At 36.7% G+C, this 19,443-nt stretch overlaps 1 protein-coding gene across 1 annotated transcript; it reads left to right on the top strand.

Annotated features, from left to right (window-relative positions):
- The first annotated feature begins 1,281 nt into the window (after window positions 1–1,281).
- On the top strand, window positions 1,282–19,233 carry HSPA13 (heat shock protein family A (Hsp70) member 13). The gene is made up of 5 exons (XM_057697813.1): window positions 1,282–1,333; window positions 3,206–3,546; window positions 5,896–6,109; window positions 7,846–8,013; window positions 16,099–19,233. The coding sequence occupies exons 1-5, from the start codon at window positions 1,309–1,311 to the stop codon at window positions 16,764–16,766; spliced, it is 1,416 nt and encodes a 471-aa protein (XP_057553796.1). The 5' UTR covers window positions 1,282–1,308; the 3' UTR covers window positions 16,767–19,233.
- Window positions 19,234–19,443: the final 210 nt, after the last annotated feature.

Genomic DNA, 19,443 nt, shown 5'->3' with positions numbered 1-19,443 from the left:
GTATTCTTCATAAGGAAATGGTAGTGAATACTACTCACTATAGGTACGTACACACTTTTTATTCTTTACATTATGAATGATTAAAAAATACAAGAAAGTGGAGAGAACGTTATAATGGATCCCCATTAACCACACCTCAGCTTCAATAACCATCAACATTTCAATACACATTTTTAAACAGGATAGAAAGCCAGTGGCAGATTATTCTCCTAGCAGGTTGACCTGTTGTCAACAGGGATTGTCTGACATACCTAAGGTAAGGAAATAGATTTCAATTCTCCAGGATCATAGTTCTAATGAACTTTAACAGCAATAACGGACAAAACACTCTCAAAAGGTGCCATTAAGTATTACCAGTGAACAAGAAGCGAGAAAAATCGGGTCTCTTTAAGACTAGAACCAGAAAAACAGTTCACGAGTGTCCTAAATGGCCATCGCATGTTACGGGATTTGTGCACGAAAACAATTCCTACCACTTAGGATTTAATTCAAGAGAAAGTTAAGGTATCTTGTTAACGTTTTTAATGGCCCACTTCGGTCAGCAATAGAGAAAATGTGTCGCGGCTCCTTTGGATAAATCGCATTGACTAAAGATTGATCGAATTCATTTTTCCCAAAACAAAAACACAGGAGTCAGGATCTTATCCAACAAGTTCCGGGATCGCCTGCCCCAGCCTCCCTCTAGGCCCGCACTGAGGCAGAGGATCTTCTAGAGATGCTGGCGGCTTAAATGAGGGGGACGTTTGGGACCGCCCTCCCCCCCACCCCCCAAGTGGAATCTAGATTCCAGGCGAAAGAGCACGCTTCAAAAGGTAGAAAAAACGAAATAACAAACGCTGGAACCTGGGCCTGGTTAGCTCTATCACCCAAAAACTTAACAACCTAAACGTTCCTCACTGTCCCTCAGGCGAATGTGGACAGGCCGGAACTACACTTCCCAGAATGCAAAGCGGCGGGGCGGTGCTAAAGTAGAGAGTGTGTTTTTACTTCAAGGTGGCTCCGGGCGCTTCAGATTTGCTTAGAATCTTACAGTCCCTCTGGTTCGCTCTCCTCCACCTCAGCCTAATTGGCTCTCTAGTCCGTGCGTGGAAGGCCGGCTCATGCGTCACTGGCAGCGGTTGAATGGGGGCCCTTATCCCGGCGTCCTCACGGTAAATGAAGTCCTTTCTCTGGTCCGACATGTAACTCCTGGGGCCGCTTCAGAGCAACAGGACTACATTTCCCAGAGGAGCGCGTGGCTGCCGGGCGGCGTGGGGGCGGTGCCTCATGTCTGGTACAGTCATCCCAAGCTTCTTCGGCGGGACTGTGATGGCCGGAGAGATGACGATCTTAGGTCGGTGACCAGGAGGGTACCTTACGCTGTTGCGGGCAGTGGAGCGGTTGGGGGAGGCCGGGGTGGGTGGGGGTCGTTGTTGCACCTGCTGGATCCCGCTGGCGCGGCGGGAAGGGCGCCAGAAAGGTGACTTAGAGGCAGTTTCGGGCTGTTCGCGACGCCGGGTTGGGGGTCGCCTTCAGGAAGGCCCGAGCCGCAGTAGGCCCGGGTAGGGCCGGCGACGACCCGCTGCATACATTCCAGGGGCGTGGAGCCTCGGGAAGGGTTCATTCCTAAGGAATGTCGATTTTTGAATCGTTGGTTGAATTGGGGCCTTTGAGAGCCTGCCAGAATGTGCATCTCCAAGACCCCTTTGTGGAGGAAGGGGGAGGAGCAGCAGCAGCATCCCGAGCTGTGGACTCATGGGATGCTGGATTTGGACAGATCCAGACCTCTTTGATGTGTGTGTGTCTGTGTGTGTGTGTCTGTGTGTGTGTGTGTGTCTGTGTGTATGTGTGTAGTCCAAGGTTCTTTCCACCGATCCGGGTAGGAATTATCCTCTCCGGAGAAGAAGGTGATGAAATGCTTCTGCAAATGTGTACATAGAAGCAAGAGGAAGGCGGGATTGACACCTGATTTCATTTCATTATGTGTTGATGAAGATGATCTAATAATTAGTAAAACAGACTGCTACAAATTGGCGTTTGAGTTGTATGTAACATGGATGGACACAGGTGTATAACACAGCTTCCTGAAACCAGATAACAAATTAACTGTAAATTCGAATTGGCTTCTTTCTGCATCACTTATGTTTATCATTCTGCGTGGCGTTTTTTCATATTTGATTTTTTCATCAATTAATATTTATTGAACAATATTCTGTTGGCTAGGAACCGTTGGTGCAGGGGATACAATGTGACTAAACTTCAAAGAGCTTTCATTTGTGTTATCTTCAGGGTTACACACTTTTTTTAAGCTCATCATTGGAATATATTTGCTTTGCACTCTTGTACCAGTTTTTGAGGTACACCAACGTGAATCAGCTGTATTTATACATATATCCCCATATCCCCTCCCTCCCGCTACTCCCTCTCCCCCTCCCTGTCCTGGCCCTCTAAAGCATCACCCATCATCAAGTTGATGTCCCTTTGTTATACAGCAACTTCCCGCTAGCTATCTCTTTTACAGTTGGTAGTGTGAATATGTCTATGCTACTCTTTCACTTCTTCTCCTAAATAGCCCCTCCAGAAAAAGTTAACTATGTTCTGTTAAGAAGTGACAGTTTAATGTCTAAGCAACTTCCAAATTATTTTAATCCAGTTTATGCATTTCCTCTTTTTTTTTAATTTTTTTTTTTAATATTTCATCTTTTAGAAAGGAAAAAGGAGGGGGGGGGGGGCGGATAAAGAGTTTTAGCCTTACAATAACAGAGCTTTTGCTATGGAAATTTTAAGAATAGAGTTTCTTTTTACTAATGATATCTAAAGCTCATTATAAAACTATAAAATCTAAATATCAATTGATCAACAATTGGATTATATTCTAGATTTTGCTTCAGATGAATGACTTTTCCTGTCAGCATTAGCACAATTATTATTGGAATGTTTTGACTTTTTATTCCTTTACTCACGCATAAGTGAAGTCCAGAAACATACAGGGTGTTTTTGTTTTTGTTTTTGTTTTCATTGTTACTTCATTTTCATTGTATTATAGTCAGTTTACATTATGAAAAACAATGTTTGAGAAATGTTATCATGAGTACTATAAAAGAAAATATTTTGAAAGTGTTTTTAGTCTAGTATGGAAGAGTGATATTAAAGAGATTTTACTGGTGTAATTTAGCATATGGTACTAGTTTGATAAGACGTAACTTTGAATTTGCCTCTATTTCAGGATCAGCTGTTTTGACTCTCCTGTTGGCTGGCTATTTGGCACAACAGTATTTACCATTGCCTACTCCTAAAGTGATTGGAATTGACCTTGGCACTACCTACTGTTCAGTTGGGGTGTTTTTTCCTGGCACAGGAAAAGTAAAGGTCATTCCAGATGAAAATGGGCATATCAGCATACCCAGCATGGTGTCCTTTACTGACAATGATGTTTATGTGGGGTATGAAAGCTTAGAGCTGGCAGATTCAGATCCTCAGAACACAATATATGATGCCAAAAGATTCATAGGCAAGATTTTTACCCCAGAAGAGCTAGAGGCTGAAATTGGTAGATACCCATTTAAGGTAAGTTAAGCTAAATTGCTATTTTTACTTTAGTTCAGCATACCGTTTGAATTAATGCTTTGGCTTCAAGTTACAAAACATTCTATTTCAATAGACTCAGATTGTGCGGAAGTTACATTATCTCATATAACAAGCAATCACACAGCAGCTCCAGGGTTAATTAATTCAGTGGTCCCACAATGCTATTGAGGACTTCGGACATTACCATCATCTCTCTCTCCCATCCTCAGAATGTCTGCATAGCTCTTTCATTGTAGCAGGAAGTTCCTTGTACCTATAGATGGATGGATGAATAGATATTCTGTGTTTGTGTGTATACACATTTGTATACAGAAAAAGAGGTCATACTAAGCATGCTGTGTTATGACTTGTTTGCAACTCATCAATATGTCATGGAGAATTAGTCAATTAGGCTTACATCATTATCTTTCATGGTTGGGTGGAATCACTATTCCACCATTTACTTGTCCGGTGTCTGTACATTTTATTTCTTCCCTGGTTTTCCACTATTATTGGAGCTTCAGGGAATATCCTTGTACATGTATATTTTTATACTTCTCTGATAATTTCCTAAATTTGAATTTAAGAACTGGAATTCATAGGCCAAATGATTGTATGTTTTTAAGGCTTTTGATTTGTATTGCCAAATTGTGCACAAAAAGGTGTATATGCTCTTTCTTATCTATTTTTAAGAGTGCGTATATCTTCACTAGTTATTATTTTTCAAAGTTTGCCAAGATAAGTAAAAAATGATATCGTATATTAATTTGCATTCCTATGATTTCTAGTGAGGTCAGACTTTTAAAAATTGGTTTACTCACATTTTAATTTTCTTCAGTGATCCATTTTTTATTCTTTGTCCTGTTTTCTTTTGGGGTGTTTCTTTATGACTATCAGATACCTTTGTGATGCGTTTTCAGTATTTTTCCTTTTTTTTTAAATTGATGATGTATAATTTTGTTTTTGAACTGTCAAGAGTGTTGAATTTTTATGTGGTAAAATCCTCTCAATAATTTTTAAAAATATTTTTGGACTCTTACCATGCTTAGAATGGCCTTTCCCATCCTATCCACTTGTATTTTTTTTCCTAATGCTTTATATGAATATTTGTAGCTTTGGATTTTGCTGGGTGTTTTCTTTTAAACATTTAAATGTAGGGTTTTTTTTTTTTTTTTGGTACATTTTGAAGTGGGATTCTAAGTAAATAGATTTACAGATAGATTCTTATGTCAGTGCTGCTTATTGAATAACCCATAAATAAAAATTCTCAAGTTTTTATTCATTTTCAAAGAAGAAAAAATTTCTCCACACATTTCTTAGGTTTATTTCTTTGTTCTTTTTTAGTTTCTTTCTTAAGACCCTTTATTAATGTGTAATTTTTCTTATGTAATGATAAAATCATATAAAGCTATACATTTTCCTCTAAATTACAGCTTTGGGTGCATTACTTATTGATCCAGGAGTTATTTTAAGGTTTTTTTGTTTGTTTGTTTTTTGTTTTAAGTTTCTAAGTGATCTGATTTTTTGTTGTTTCTGTTTCATGATCACTCGGAAGGTACTGGCATCTTTGGACCTTATTTTAAGTGTTCAGAGCCTGTTTTTGTTTTCCCCAGACAGGTGAAGTGCTTTTTGGAAGATCAGATTTTCTTAATTGAAACCAAATTATGTAGTCTTGAATGACTGGGGTAAAATTCTTATAATTTCTTAGACCAGACTAATTCTCTTTTACTATTGATGTTAATACAAACTATTGGTGAATCTAGTATGTCTTAGAATTAATCTAATTTTTTAAATGTACAAATGTACAGCTACATTAGCACGGATAATATGCTAATTAATACATGTTTTCATGGAAACAAGAATATGAGTGCTATTTGATTCTTAATAAGAACATAATGAAGTACTAAAATAATTCTTATTACTATGTACCAGAACATTCTTTCAATTATCTATTACTTTGGGAAATAAATTAATTTTTTAAAAAAGATCTTGAGTCACGTACATGATTTAGCAACTGTTATTTCTTCTATTTCATCATTCATCTTTTCTTTCATTTAACATATATATTGAGAATCTTTTAAGTTCCAATTATATGCTTAATGATGACTTTTATTTTTCTGCTGTTATTAAAAACTGTGGAGTGGATTCATTTTTAAAGTATAACTTTTAATAACCTCTAATCTTACTAAATACACTTGCTCGATAACATGAATTTTTATGACCTTTTCAAGGTAAGTTTTAATTGAATACATTCTGTATGTATGTATGTGTGTTAGCGCATGTGTATGTATGTATACGTGGATACATACACACACAGCTTTTTTTTGTCTTTGCAAATTTTATTCACAGGTTTTAAACAAAAACGGAATGGTTGAGTTTTCTGTGACAAGTAATGAGACCATCACCGTTTCCCCAGAATATGTTGGCTCTAGACTGCTGTTGAAATTAAAGGAAATGGCAGAGGAATATCTTGGAATGCCAGTTGCCAATGCTGTTATTTCTGTACCAGCAGAATTTGATCTAAAACAGAGAAATTCAACAATTCAAGCTGCTAACCTTGCAGGTAATATCACTTGCCTGAGTTGCATTTTTCTCAAAATTTTCTTAGGGTGAAAATCTGTAGTAAGGTGTATCATTTTGCAAAACACCTAATTAGGCACCTAGACAAACTATATGGTAGATAAATCAGATGGATTTTTATGTAGGTTTACAAATAATTAAGAAAGCTCTATGGTACAATGTAAAATGTGTATATTATGACAACAGCCTATCAGGCATATGACAAAGGCTGAGAAAGAACATGGATACATGTTAGCAAAGAGAAATTTTTTCTTCTAAACTTCTTTTAATGTTAAGATGCATATAATATAATGTTTTCTTTAAAAATGTAAGGTGGGAGAAAATTTATTTAACATCATTCAGCAAATATTGAGTGCCTTGGTAAATAAAACAGATAAATCCCTTTTCTGATGGAGCTTATGTTCCATTGGAGGAAACAGAAAGTCACCGTTGAAGATAAGATGGAGTTTCTTACCCTTAGCATTATTGACATCTTGGGCTGGATAATTCCTTGTTGTGGGGAACTGTCCTGTGTGTTATAGAGTATTTTGCAGCATCCCTAGCCTGTACTGACTAGAAGCTAGTAGCACCCTCTCCACCAAGTAGTGATAATTTTGTATCTCCAGACATTGCTAAATGTCCCCAAACAAAATGACCTCTGGTTGAGAGCCTAGATAAATGTATATCAGAAAGTAACATACTGTAGAAAAAAAGACAGGATAAGAAGACAGGCTTGCTGGGTGATCAGAGAGTAGTGGGGACTTGCAGGTTTAAAGTCAGGTAGACCTCATTGAGAAAGTGACATTTAAGCAGATTTGAGGGAAGCAAGGTGGTGAGCCATGCAGATATATGGAGGAAATATGTTGCAGGAGAGAGAGTGGCTAGTGTAGCAGCCATAAAATGAGAATTTGCTGGTACTTAGGAAGATAGGAAGTTGGCCAGTGTGGCTGAGGCTGAAAAAGTGATGAAGTCAGAGAGCTAAGAGGAAGGGTATTGTGGTCTTTGAATAAATTCTTCAGAGTTTGACTAGTTTTTATGGCTCTTGTTTCATAAAGCCATACTACTTTCAAGGCCACCCATTATATATGGCAGTTAGTTTAAAGCAGGAATTTTGCTCAAGGAAATTTGATCTTTTGTCTGCACATTTACTGTTTAACTTTACTTTGAAGTCAGATTTTTCTGTATATTTCAGATTTGCATTTGAGGGTCTTGCATTTTCAGTACTTTTTTAAAGTATGATTGTAGCTATTGGAGCGTATCATCTAGATTTTTCTTTTTATTGTCATTTCTTCTCTGTTTATTCATCTGTTCTTTTTCTCAAAAAGTCCTCTTTAAAAGAAGAGCACAGTAAACTTACTTCATTTCCATAGCAATTCATTACAGTATTTACTGATTAAAGTTTAATTGCTCATATATCCCCAAGTAAAATATGAAAATTAGAGGAGGCTTAGAGATTTTTAAAAATTGAGTATTAATAAAGAATAGAATGGTGTATTTCACTGGATCTGGGCCTTTATTTCTTTATATTATAATTTTTTAGAATAATTTTAATGACACCCATTTAGAAGAACCTATATTTTTCCTTCCCATTTCATTATTTCTACTGGGCTCATGACTTTTTCTTATTATTACACAGTGGAGTTCACATCAGAGAAGATACTAACATATTGTAAGATTAAGTGAGAAAAAATTTCTTAAGTGTCCTCTTGTGATTGTTCTTCCCTCCAACCAATTTTACAGGACTGAAGATCTTAAGAGTAATAAATGAACCCACAGCAGCAGCTATGGCCTATGGTCTCCACAAAGCTGATGTCTTTCACGTCTTGGTGATAGATTTGGGCGGAGGAACTCTAGATGTGTCATTGCTGAATAAACAAGGAGGAATGTTTTTAACCCGAGCAATGTCTGGTAAGAAAAATATAGGAAACATTAAAGAGATTCAGGCACGTGAACATATCTAACGTATAAAGTGTTCATTTTTAAATTTTGCAGTCTTCTTTGCATTCCTTTTGGTAATTTTCTATATGTGTAATCTTATGCCACCACTTACTGTATTTAGAGCAAAAACTTGTCTCAAAAAATGAGTGGATATCCTGTCAGTCAAATAAATATACTACCAGTTGTAGCTCACTGAGCCAGTACTTTTCACCTCCATGGTGAAAGGAACGAAAAGAAAGAAATTATTTTAAAATGAAAGATGATCAGTTTATTTCATTTAATACTCTGTTTCACAAAATAGATATCTTTAGGAAATCTAATAGTATTTTGCATTCTAAATTTTTTTTTAGGTTTTTTTTTTTTAGCTCTTTATTGGAATATAATTGCTTTACACTCTTGTACCAGCTTATGAGGTACACCAAAATGAATCAGCTCTGTTTATACACATATCCCCATATCCCTTCCCTTCCGCGACTCCTCCCCACCCTCCCCATCCCGGCCTTCCCAGGCATCACCCATCATCGAGTTGATCTCCCTTTGTTATACAGCAACTTCCCACTAGCTGTCTATTTTGCAGTTGGTAGTATATATATGTCTTTGCTGCTCTCTCACTTCGTCCCAGCTTCCCCTTTGCCCCCTGCCCCCCTGAACTCCATTTCCTCCAGTCCATTCTCTGCATCTGCATCCTTATTTTTCTCCTGTCACTGGGTTCAGCAGTACCATTTTTTTTTTTTTTTAGATTCTGTATATATGAGTTAGCATACAATATTTCTTTTTCTCTTTTGGCTTACTTCACTCTGTATGACAGACTCTAAATCAATCCACCTCATTACATATAGCTCCATTTCTTTCCTTTTTATAGCTGGGTAATATTCCATTGTATATATGTGCCACATCTTCTTTATCCATTCTTTTGTTGATGGGCATTTAGGTTGCTTCCATGTCCTGGCTATTGTAAATACTGCTGCAATAAACATTACGGTACGTTTCTTTTTGGATTATGGTTTTCTCTGGATATATGCCCAGGAGTGGGATTACTGGATCATATGGTAGTTTTATTTTTAGTTTTTGAATGAACCTCCAAACTGTTTTCCATAGTGGCTGTATCAACTTACACTCCCACCAACAGTGCAGGAGAGTTCCCTTATCTCCACACCCTTTCCAACATTTATTGTTTCTAGATGTCTTGATGATGGTCATTCTGACCAGTGTGAGGTGAGACCTCATTGTGGCTTTGACTTGCATTTCTCTAATGATTAGTGATGTTGAGCATCGTTTCATGTGTTTGTTGGCCATCTGTATGTCTTCTTTGGAGAAATGTCTATTTAGGTCTTCTGCCCATTTGTGGATTGGGTTATTTGCTTTTTTGGTATTAAGGTGCATGAGCTGCTTGTATATTTTGGAGATTAATCCTTTGTCTGTTGCTTCATTGGCAAGTATTTTCTCCCATTCTGAGGGTTGTCTTCTTGTCTTGTTTATGGTTTCTTTCACTGTGCAAAAGCTTTTAAGTTTCATTAGGTCCCATTTGTTTATTCTTGATTTTATTTCCATAATTCTACGAGGTGGGTCAAAAAAGATCTTGCTTTGATGTATGTCATAGAGTGTTCTGCCTATGTTTTCCTCTAGGAGTTTTATAATCTCTGGCCTTCCATTTAGGTCTTTAATCCATTTTGAGTTTCTTTTTGTGTATGATGTTAGGAAGTGTTCTAATTTCATTCTTTTACATGTTGCTGTCCAGTTTTCCCAGCACCACTTATTGAAGAGGCTATCCTTTTTCCATTGTATATCCTTGCCTCCTTTGTCAAAGATAAGGTGCCCATATGTGCTTGGGTTTACCTCTGAGTTCTCTATTCTGTTCCATTGATCTTCCTTTCTATTTTTGTGCCAGTACCATACTGTCTTGATCACTATGGCCTTGTAGTATAGTTTGAATTCAGGAAGCCTAATTCCACCAACTCCATCTTTCCTTCTCAAGATTGCTTTGGCTATTCGGGATCTTTTGCATTTCCATACAAATCATAAGATTTCTTGTTCTAGTTCTATGAAAAATGCTTTTGGTAATTTGATAGGGATTGTGTTGAATCTGTAAATTGTTTTGGGTAGTACAATGATTTTCACAATGTTGATTCTTCCAATCCAAGAACATGGTATGGCTCTCCATCTGTTTATATCGTCTTTGATTCCTTTCATCAGTGTCTTATAGTTTTCTGCATACAGATCTTTGGCCTCCTTAGGTAGGTTTATTCCTAGGTATTTTATTCTTTTTGTTGCAATGGTGAATGGGAGAGTTTCCTTAATTTCTCTTTCTGCTTTTTCATTGTTAGTGTATAGGAATGCTAGAGATTTCTGCGCATTAATTTTGTATCCTGCTACTTTACTAAATTCATCAATTAGTTCTGTATCCTGCTGCTTTACTAAATTCATCAATTAGTTCATCAATTAGTTTTTTGGTAGAATCTTTAGGGTTTTCTATTTATAATACCATGTCATCTGAGTGACAATTTTACTTCTTCTTTTCCAATTTGGATTCCTTTTATTTCATTTTCTTCTTTGATTGCTGTGGCTAAAACTTCCAAAACTATGTTGAATAATAATGGTGAGAGTGGACACCCTTGTCTTGTTCCTGTTCTTATAGGGAATTCTTTCAGTTTTTCCCCATTTAGAATGACGTTAGCTGTTGGTTTGTCATGTGTGGCTTTTATTATGTTGAGGTAATTTCCTTCTATGCCCATTTTCTGGTGAGTTTTTATCATAAATGGATGTTGAATTTTGTCAAAAGCTTTTCCCACATCTATTGAGATGATCATATGGTTTTTATCCTTCAGTTTGTTGATATGATGTATCACATTGATTGATTTGCATATATTGAAGAATCCTTGCATTCCAGGGATAAACCCCACTTGATCATGGTGTATGATCTTTTTAATGTGCTGTTGGATTCTGTTAGCTAGTATTTTGTTGAGAATTTTTGCATCTATATTCATCAGTGATATTGGCCTGTAGTTTTCTTTTTTTGTGACATCTTTGCCTGGTTTTGGTATCAGGGTGATGGTGGCCTCGTAGAATGAGTTTGGGAGTGTTCCTCCTTCTGCCATAATGTGCAAGAGTTTGAGAAGGATAGGTGTTAGCTCTTCTCGAAATATTTGATAGAATTTGCCTGTGAAGCCATCTGGCCCTGGTCTTTTGTGTGTTGGGAGATTTTTAATCACTGCCTCAATTTCCATACTTGTGATTGGTCTATTCACAGTTTCTATTTCTTCCTGGTTCACTTTTGGAAGATTGTATTTTTCTGAGAATTTATCCATTTCATCCAGGTTATCCAATTTATTGGCATATAGTTGCTTGTAGTAGTCTCTCATGATCTTTTGTATTTCTGAGGTGTCCGTTGTTACTGATCCTTTTTCATTTCTAATTCTGTTGATTTGCGTTTTCTCCCTTTTCTTCCTGATGAATCTGGCTAATGGTTTATCAACTTTGTTTATCTTCTCAAAGAACCAGCTTTTAGTTTCATTGATCTTTGCTATTGTTTCCTTCCTTTCTTTTTCATTTATTTCTGATCTGATATTTATGATTTGTTTCTTTCTGCTCACTTTGGGGTTTCTTTGTTCTTCTTTCTCTAATTGTTTTAGGTGTAAGGTTAGGTTGTTTATGCGATCATTTTCTTGTTTCTTAAGGTAGGACTGTATTGCTATAAACTTCCCTCTTAGAACTGCTTTTGCTGCGTCCCATAGGTTTTGGGTTGTTGTGTTTTCATTGTCAGTTGTTTCTAGATATTTTTTTATTTCCTCTTTGATTTCTTTCATGATTTCTTGGTTGTTTAATAGCATATTGTTTAGCCTCCATGTGTTTGTATTTTTTATAGTTTTCTTCCTATAATTGATATCTAGTCTCATGGCGTTGTGGTCTGAGAAGATGCTTGATGTGATTTCAGTTTTCTTGAATTTGCCAAGGTTTGATTTGTGACCCAAGATGTGATCTATCCTGGAAAATGTTCCGTGTGCCCTTGAGAAGAAAGTGTAGTCTGTCGTTTTTGGATGGAATATCCTATAAATATCAATTAAGTCGAGATGGTCTAATGTGACATTTAAATTTTGTGTGTCCTTATTAATTTTCTGTTTGGATGATCTGTCCATTGATGTAAGTGGGGTGTTCAAGTCTCCTACTATTATTGTATTACTGTCGATGTCCCCTTTTATGGCTGTTCTCATTTGCCTTACATGTTGAGGTGTTCCTGTGTTGGGTGCATAGACATTTACAATTGTTATATGTTCTCAGATGGATCCCTTGATCATTATGTAGTGTCCTTCCTTATCTCTTGTAATAGTCTTTTTTTAAAGTCTAATTTGTCTGATATGAGTATTGCTACTCCAGCTTTCTTTTGACTTCCATTTGCATGGAATATCTTTTTCCATCCCTTTACTTTCAGTCTATGTGTGTCCCTTGGTCTGAAGTGGGTTTCTTGTAGGCAGCATACAGAAGGGTCTTGTTTTTGTATCCATTCAGCCAGTCTGTGTCTTTTGGTTGGAGCATTTAATCCATTTACATTGAAGGTGATTATTGACATGTGTGTTCCAATTACCATTTTCTTAATTGTTTTGGGTTTGTTTTCCTTCTCTTGTATTTCCTACTTAGAAAAGTTCCTTAAGCAATTGTTGTAAGGCTGGTTTTGTGGTGCTGAATTCTCTTAACTTTTGCTTGTCTGTAAAGCTTTTGATTTCTCCCTCAAATCTGAATGAGATTCTTGCTGGGTAGAGTATTCTTGGCTGTAAGTTTTTCTCTCTCAGGACTTTCAGTATATCCTGCCATTCCCTTCTGGCCTGCAGAGCTTCTGCAGAAAGATCAGCTGTTATCCTTATGGGTTTTCCCTTATATGTTGTTTGTTGCTTTTCTCTTGCTTATTTTAATATTTTTTCTTTGTGTTTAATTTTCGTTAATTTGATTAATGTGTGCCTTCATGTATTTCTTCTTGGGTTTATTCTGTATGGGACTTTCTGTGCTTCTTGGACTTGATTAATTATTTCCTTTCCCATGTTGGGGAAGCTTTCCACTGTAACCTCTTCAAATGTTTTCTCAGACCCTTTTTTCTTCTTCTGGAATGCCTATGATTCAAATGTTGGTGCGCTTAATGTTGTCACCAAGATCTCTGAGACTGTCTTCCATTCTTTTTATTCTTTTTTCTCTTTGCTGCTCTGTGGCATTTATTTTCTCCATTCTATCTTCCAACTCACTTATTTGTTCTTCTGCCTCAGTTATTCTGCTGTTTACACCATCTAGAGTATATTTAATTTCAGTTATTCTGTTGTCCAGTACTATTTGTTTGCTCATAAGTTCTTCTGAGTCCTTATTAACTGTTTCTTGTATTTTCTGTATTTTGTTATTGAGATTTTTTATCATCTTTACTATCATTACTCTGAATTCTTTTTCAGGCAATTTTCCTATTTCCTCTTCATTTACTTGGTCTTGTGGGTTTTTTTCCTGCTCCTTTGCCTGCATGGTGTTTCTTTGTTTTCTCATAGTAGTCCAAACTTCAGAGGTTACTTGTCCCAGCAATAAAGGGGTTTAAAGAAGACTCTGGAAGCCCTAGACTAATGGCAGAGTGTTGAGTCAAACAAATACTAAGTCAAGGAAACATATACATGTATAAGACACAGAAATACTGAATCCAACAGAACATAAGGCACTAGAAAGACCTGACAGAAGAACCCCAGTATGCTATCAGACAATCAAATAGAAAACCAACAGAAATTCAAAACCAAAACAGAACAAAACAAAAACAAAAAAAGAACAAACAAACAATAAACACCACATGCACACAATCACAAATCCTGGGAGGTTTTGAAAGCTAGGATCAAATATAATAAAGAGCCAGAGTACCACCAGACAGACTGAAGATTCTCAGAATGAAATCAGACAGTTATACTTAGAACTAACATAAAGACAAAACCTAATAATAAATACCAAAGCAGTATGTCATTTGGAGTATAAAGCAAGGAAACAGCAGACCGATAATATTGCTTAAAAGTATGTTAAGATAAAATAAACTAAAAAGGATAGAAGACAGGGCAACAGAAGAGTGTAGCGTGACTGGAAATATGAAAAGAAAAAGAAAGAGAAATGTATAAAAGAGATGAAAAGAAGGTAGGAGAGATACAGTCAGCACTACAAAAAACTTAGCTAGAAATAGAAATATATAAAAAGGCTAAAAGTAAAAAATAGAATAAAAAATATGTTATAAAACGTGTAGATCCCTTAGGACTAAGATCATAATTTAAAAAAAAAAAAAAAAAGAACTAGAACTGACCCCAGAATGGACCAGATATTTCTGTTTCCTTGGGGTCTCAGCTGTAAGTGTCCTTCTACCTGCCTTGGGCTTTTTGTATTATTCTGTGACCAGCAGAGCTTCCTTTATTGTTCGTCTGTAAGCGCTGGTGTGTGGGGAGAGAGAGGGTACAATAATGGCTTCTTCCCTTGGGAGTGAGTGAGCAGTGGCGCCCTGCCTGGGTCACGGCGGCTTGGGCGGCTCAGGCCGAGAGAGCGACTCCAACCGCGTTCCTCCCCGCTGCTCTGACTCCACCAGTGGGCCCTGTCTGGGTCACGACGGCTCAGTCAGCCATGGCGGTGCCTGTTGCAGAGGGATGCTGGCAGCTCAGGTGTAAACAGAATGTCTCCAGAGCTGGGCCACTCTGTGGGCTTTTGCCTCTCAGCTGCAGGCACTCTAGGCCAGCCCCACCCGGGGGCCTTTGTTATCTCTGAGTGCATTAGCTAGGCCCACAGGGGTCCTTCCTTTGTCTGTCGCAGGTGCCCAGAGAGAGGCTACATCCGCGGCTCCTCCCCCCTGCTTGTGAGTCAGCAGTATTGAGCCGCCACTATGGCTGTGCAGCTTTCCATGGTCGGCACTCTCTGCTGTGGATTTCTTCCTTCCTGTCCTCTCAGTCCGTCTCCCCACTGCCAACAATGTTTCTTACCCTGAACCAGTTATCTCGTTCCCACGTTCCAACTCCCAGACCCCCTGTTCAGCTGTGAATCGACATCTCAATCCGGACACTCTGAGCCATGGTGCGGACCCTCCATGTGTTTCTCCCTCTTTCCCATCTGCCATGGCTCAGCCGCTTCACCCTCTTTGCACAGTCCCAAATGCCTCCCTTTTCACCCAAGGAAATTCCCCGTTGGAGAAGGGATTTCCCCATCAGATAAGGGCCTTTTCCCCAAATTCGGCAATCTTCCCTCCCTCCCCCACTCTGTTTCAGATCCCCCCCGCCTTAGGGTGTGGGACCTGTCCCTTTCCTTTCTTCTCCTCCTCTTTCTCCTTTTTTTTTATCCCCCCTCTCCTACCCAGTTATATCAGGATCTTTGCAGTCCTTTCTGGTGTCCAAGGTCATTTGCTGGTGTTCAGCTGGTTCTCTGTGGGAATTATTGCGTCTTTTGGTGTATTCCTGATGCATCTGTGGAGAGGGATGCATTCCACGTCCTTCGCTGCCATCTTTCTGTGATCTTAGGTTTTTGTTTTAATTTAGTTTTAGGAATTAAGCCTGTGGAACTTAAGTTATAGGTAGTCTGACTAGACTTCATTTAGAACCAAGTTCAGTGGTGGGCATTTATATTACATTACTTTTTTCCTTATTAACTTATTTTTCTACTTTTCAGCTCTTAATCATTTAAACAAAAGGATAAAATGGTACTTTTTAATTATAAGAAGGTCTTCCTTCTGTTGAGAATAATGACATTGTGTTTTTAAATTTCTACTTAAAGCCCCCAGTCTGTGTTCGCAATTTCTTATTTTCTGAAAAAGTATTTGATATCACTGAGATACTCCTTTTACATCATTTAAACCCAAATATGCACTGTAATTTAATAGTACACATTTGAATTAAAATTACTTTAACCCAGTTATTTTTAATCAAGCCTTTGTATGAATAAAATCTTAATATATTAAATAAGGATTTATTATTCCCACAATGTCATTTATATATACATACTACACAGACACATGTATATATACACACACATACACATATATTCACAAATATAATATAAACTTTTTAATTTTTAACTTAGGAAACAATAAACTTGGAGGACAAGACTTCAATCAAAGGTTGCTTCAGTACTTATATAAACAGATCTATCAAACGTATGGCTTCCTACCCTCTCGGAAAGAGGAAATCCACAGATTAAGACAAGCTGTGGAAATGGTCAAATTAAACCTGACTCTTCATCAGACTGCTCAGATGTCAGTATTACTAACAGTGGAGGAAAAGGACGGGAAGAAACTTCAGACTAGTGACACTGAACTGCCAAGGGACAAACTTTCCCCAGCAGACAGCCCCCATGTGAACAGCATGTTTGGAGCTGGCCTTTCTGAAAAGAAAAATGGAGAAGGTCAGGTTGTATTTGAAACAGAAATATCACGGAAGCTCTTTGACTCCCTTAATGAAGATCTTTTCCAAAAAATACTGGTACCCATTCAGCAAGTGTTGAAAGAAGGCCACCTGGAAAAGACTGAGATTGATGAGGTGGTTTTGGTTGGGGGCTCAACTCGTATTCCCCGAATCCGCGAAGTCATTCAAGAGTTCTTTGGAAAGGATCCCAACACGTCTGTAGACCCTGACCTGGCAGTGGTGACAGGAGTGGCTATCCAAGCAGGGATAGATGGTGGCTCTTGGCCTCTCCAAGTCAGTGCTTTAGAAATTCCCAATAAGCATTTACAGAAGACCAACTTCAACTGAATTATGGAGGGATGGTTATTGAGATCTTGTCTGATGATCTCTTCTGATTTATCAGACCACCCTTGTCCGCCAAATAAAGTCTCTAAAATATCTCACACATTTACCTAAAAGGTAACATTTATATATATATGAAATTTTACATAGCATTTTGTTTTAGGATTGAATGTGACCAGATTGATCCTTCTTGATTTTGGAGAGATCCCATTCCAACAAATACTTTTAAAGTGATAGAATTGAGGTTAAACTCTCTTATAGGAACATAGGTGACTGTGTTTTCTGGATCCTGGAAGTAGATATCCACATGCACTTAAAACTGTGTTCTGTAAACCTTGCCTAGTGCCAAGTACAGGATTACCAGTTCTTACTAAATTGTATTAGCAGGAGCTGGTAGTTTATTTACTTGGTTATCACATGTTAACTCTTAATTTGAACTATACTTGAAGGGTAGTGTTGATGTCAGGTACTTACATTGGCTGGGAGATAGCAGTATTATTAAAATAAGCTGCATATATAATTTTCAGTAACTGCCGAATTATAGAACAAAATTACTTTCATAAATTCACTATCCTATTGTGTCTCCTATTCGTGTAACCTGCATTCTCCAGATTTTTAAAATATATTTATTGGATCAATTTATTTTCTTTCTAAAATAGCTATAGGTTTATTTGAATGTTTCATTGCCAGTTTATATTTTAGTTTCTTCATCTGCTATGTAGCATTCTCTGCTTGGATTTCCATGATTCTGCATGGTTCTAAAACAATAGAGGATTATTAATTGCATTTTAAAAATGTGTTAATGTCACAATAAAGCCGTCATTACTATCATTTTGTTGTGGGTGGTGTTTAAGACCTTTGTAGACATTGATAAACAGCAGTAATTAGGTACAGTATTTATGTTTTTGTTTTTGTTTCATTGTTTGTTTTCAGTAAGTCTTGGAGAATTTAGCTTGCATCTGATTCAGTTTAACTGAGATTTTTCTGCGTATTTAGTTTTGAATGAGGAAAATTGTACTCATTTGTAAAAACCTTGTTATTGTTTCCTACCATCATTTAAAAATAATCAAACTTGAACTGTTTTTAGCCTTAAGGTTAGTGTGTGATGAAAACAGAAAATTCATGCATACTGGAAGTTATGTGGAAATCTAATGTGGAAGGCAATGTGAAAAAATGTCCACAAATCAGCATTTGTAGTATTTTTGGTTTGTTTCCTTTTAGAAAAGCTGCAGGAACCAACAAAGATAATGTAGCAGTTTTATCTCTGTGATGATTTGAAGATTTTCTTTTTCCTTAATAGAAGCTACTTCCTATCAATATTCAAAAATTAAACTCTGGTCAACATTTTTGCTAATGTAAAATATGTCTGCTTTATCCATTGTTGAATTTGAAAGGATATTGAATTTCAGTCACTGAAAAAGAGAAAAATAAGCAAACTCATTTCAGCAACATCAGATCATTTCTGCTTCTCATAGTAAAAAGCTGAGTGTTTTTTGCAGATCTTTAAAAACAAAAACAAAAAAGTTTCTTAGCAACAAAATTGCTGTTAAAACAATTTCAATCAAATACTTTTGTGTACAGAAAATGTCTGTAGTAGGTAAATAGAAAAATAGAAAATGTTGACATGTTTTATTTAAAAGTAAATGGAGAAATGCCAAAGAGGAATCCTTCACTGCATTATGAAAATATTCAAGTGTTCTTTTGGACTTTATAAAAAAATCTTTGCTAGATTTTAAAATTGAAAAAGATCTTTTTGCAAAGGTCTTTAAGAGAAAAGTGTTCAATTTATCAAAATCTACATGTATACTACCAGCTTTAACCTAAAGCATTTTAAGATTTTCTTTAAAAAGCTTGAATTTCTCCAATAGATGAGATAATTCAGGACAATCTGTTAATGGTTTTTAGAGGAAACAATTTGCGAAATAGGGCAGCTAATCTCATACTCTAAAATTGAAATTTAAATAATTTGATTGTTTCTGAAAGAATAGAATGGCAGTGTTGGAATTTGGGGACAATAGTTTAGCATATTCTCTATTATAGTTACACCTTTAAAAAAAATGAAGTAATGTCTGTCTTCAGTTATATTTTAGGGGGCTATATATAGTCTTGAAATTAATGTAGTTTATTTATTTAAAAGGTAAAAATACATTCTGAAAGGGATCGTTTATGCATAATTAAAGACTTTTCATAAAACAATACATTTTGACTGTACATCTTGCTAGTGTTTCTGAAGTACATAACTTAAAATATTAACTGTCTTGTATGATTAGGATATGTGAATGAATAATTTATTTCGTGTCAGGAATGTTTTGATACTTACTGTGTTTTCACTGGAACCACTGATGTATCAGCAGATACTATTGCGTATAACGTGTTCTGAAAATCACAGTTATTGTGCATAACAGATTGTGCCTCATAAATTTGTGTGTATACAGGTAATTCACATTTTAATGTAAATAAATACCACTTTGCAGTTTGGTTTTTAAACTGTGTCCTTTATTTTCTCTTCTGGATTACGCCAGAGTACATTTTCGAGGTATGTAAATAAGAAAGGAAATGGGAATAGAGCTGATCTGATGCTCATGGCACATGACCTCAGCAGCTTTTGCCTACTTCCCTACATTGTGAATGTCCTTGGAATTGTTTACTTTCCTACTTCTTTCTTTTTAATTAATTTTTATTA

This window comes from Hippopotamus amphibius, chromosome 10, assembly GCF_030028045.1.
Source record: "Hippopotamus amphibius kiboko isolate mHipAmp2 chromosome 10, mHipAmp2.hap2, whole genome shotgun sequence".
NCBI lineage: Eukaryota > Metazoa > Chordata > Mammalia > Artiodactyla > Hippopotamidae > Hippopotamus > Hippopotamus amphibius.
Note: the sequence above shows the minus strand (reverse complement) of the source record. Positions and strands in the feature narration are given on the sequence as shown.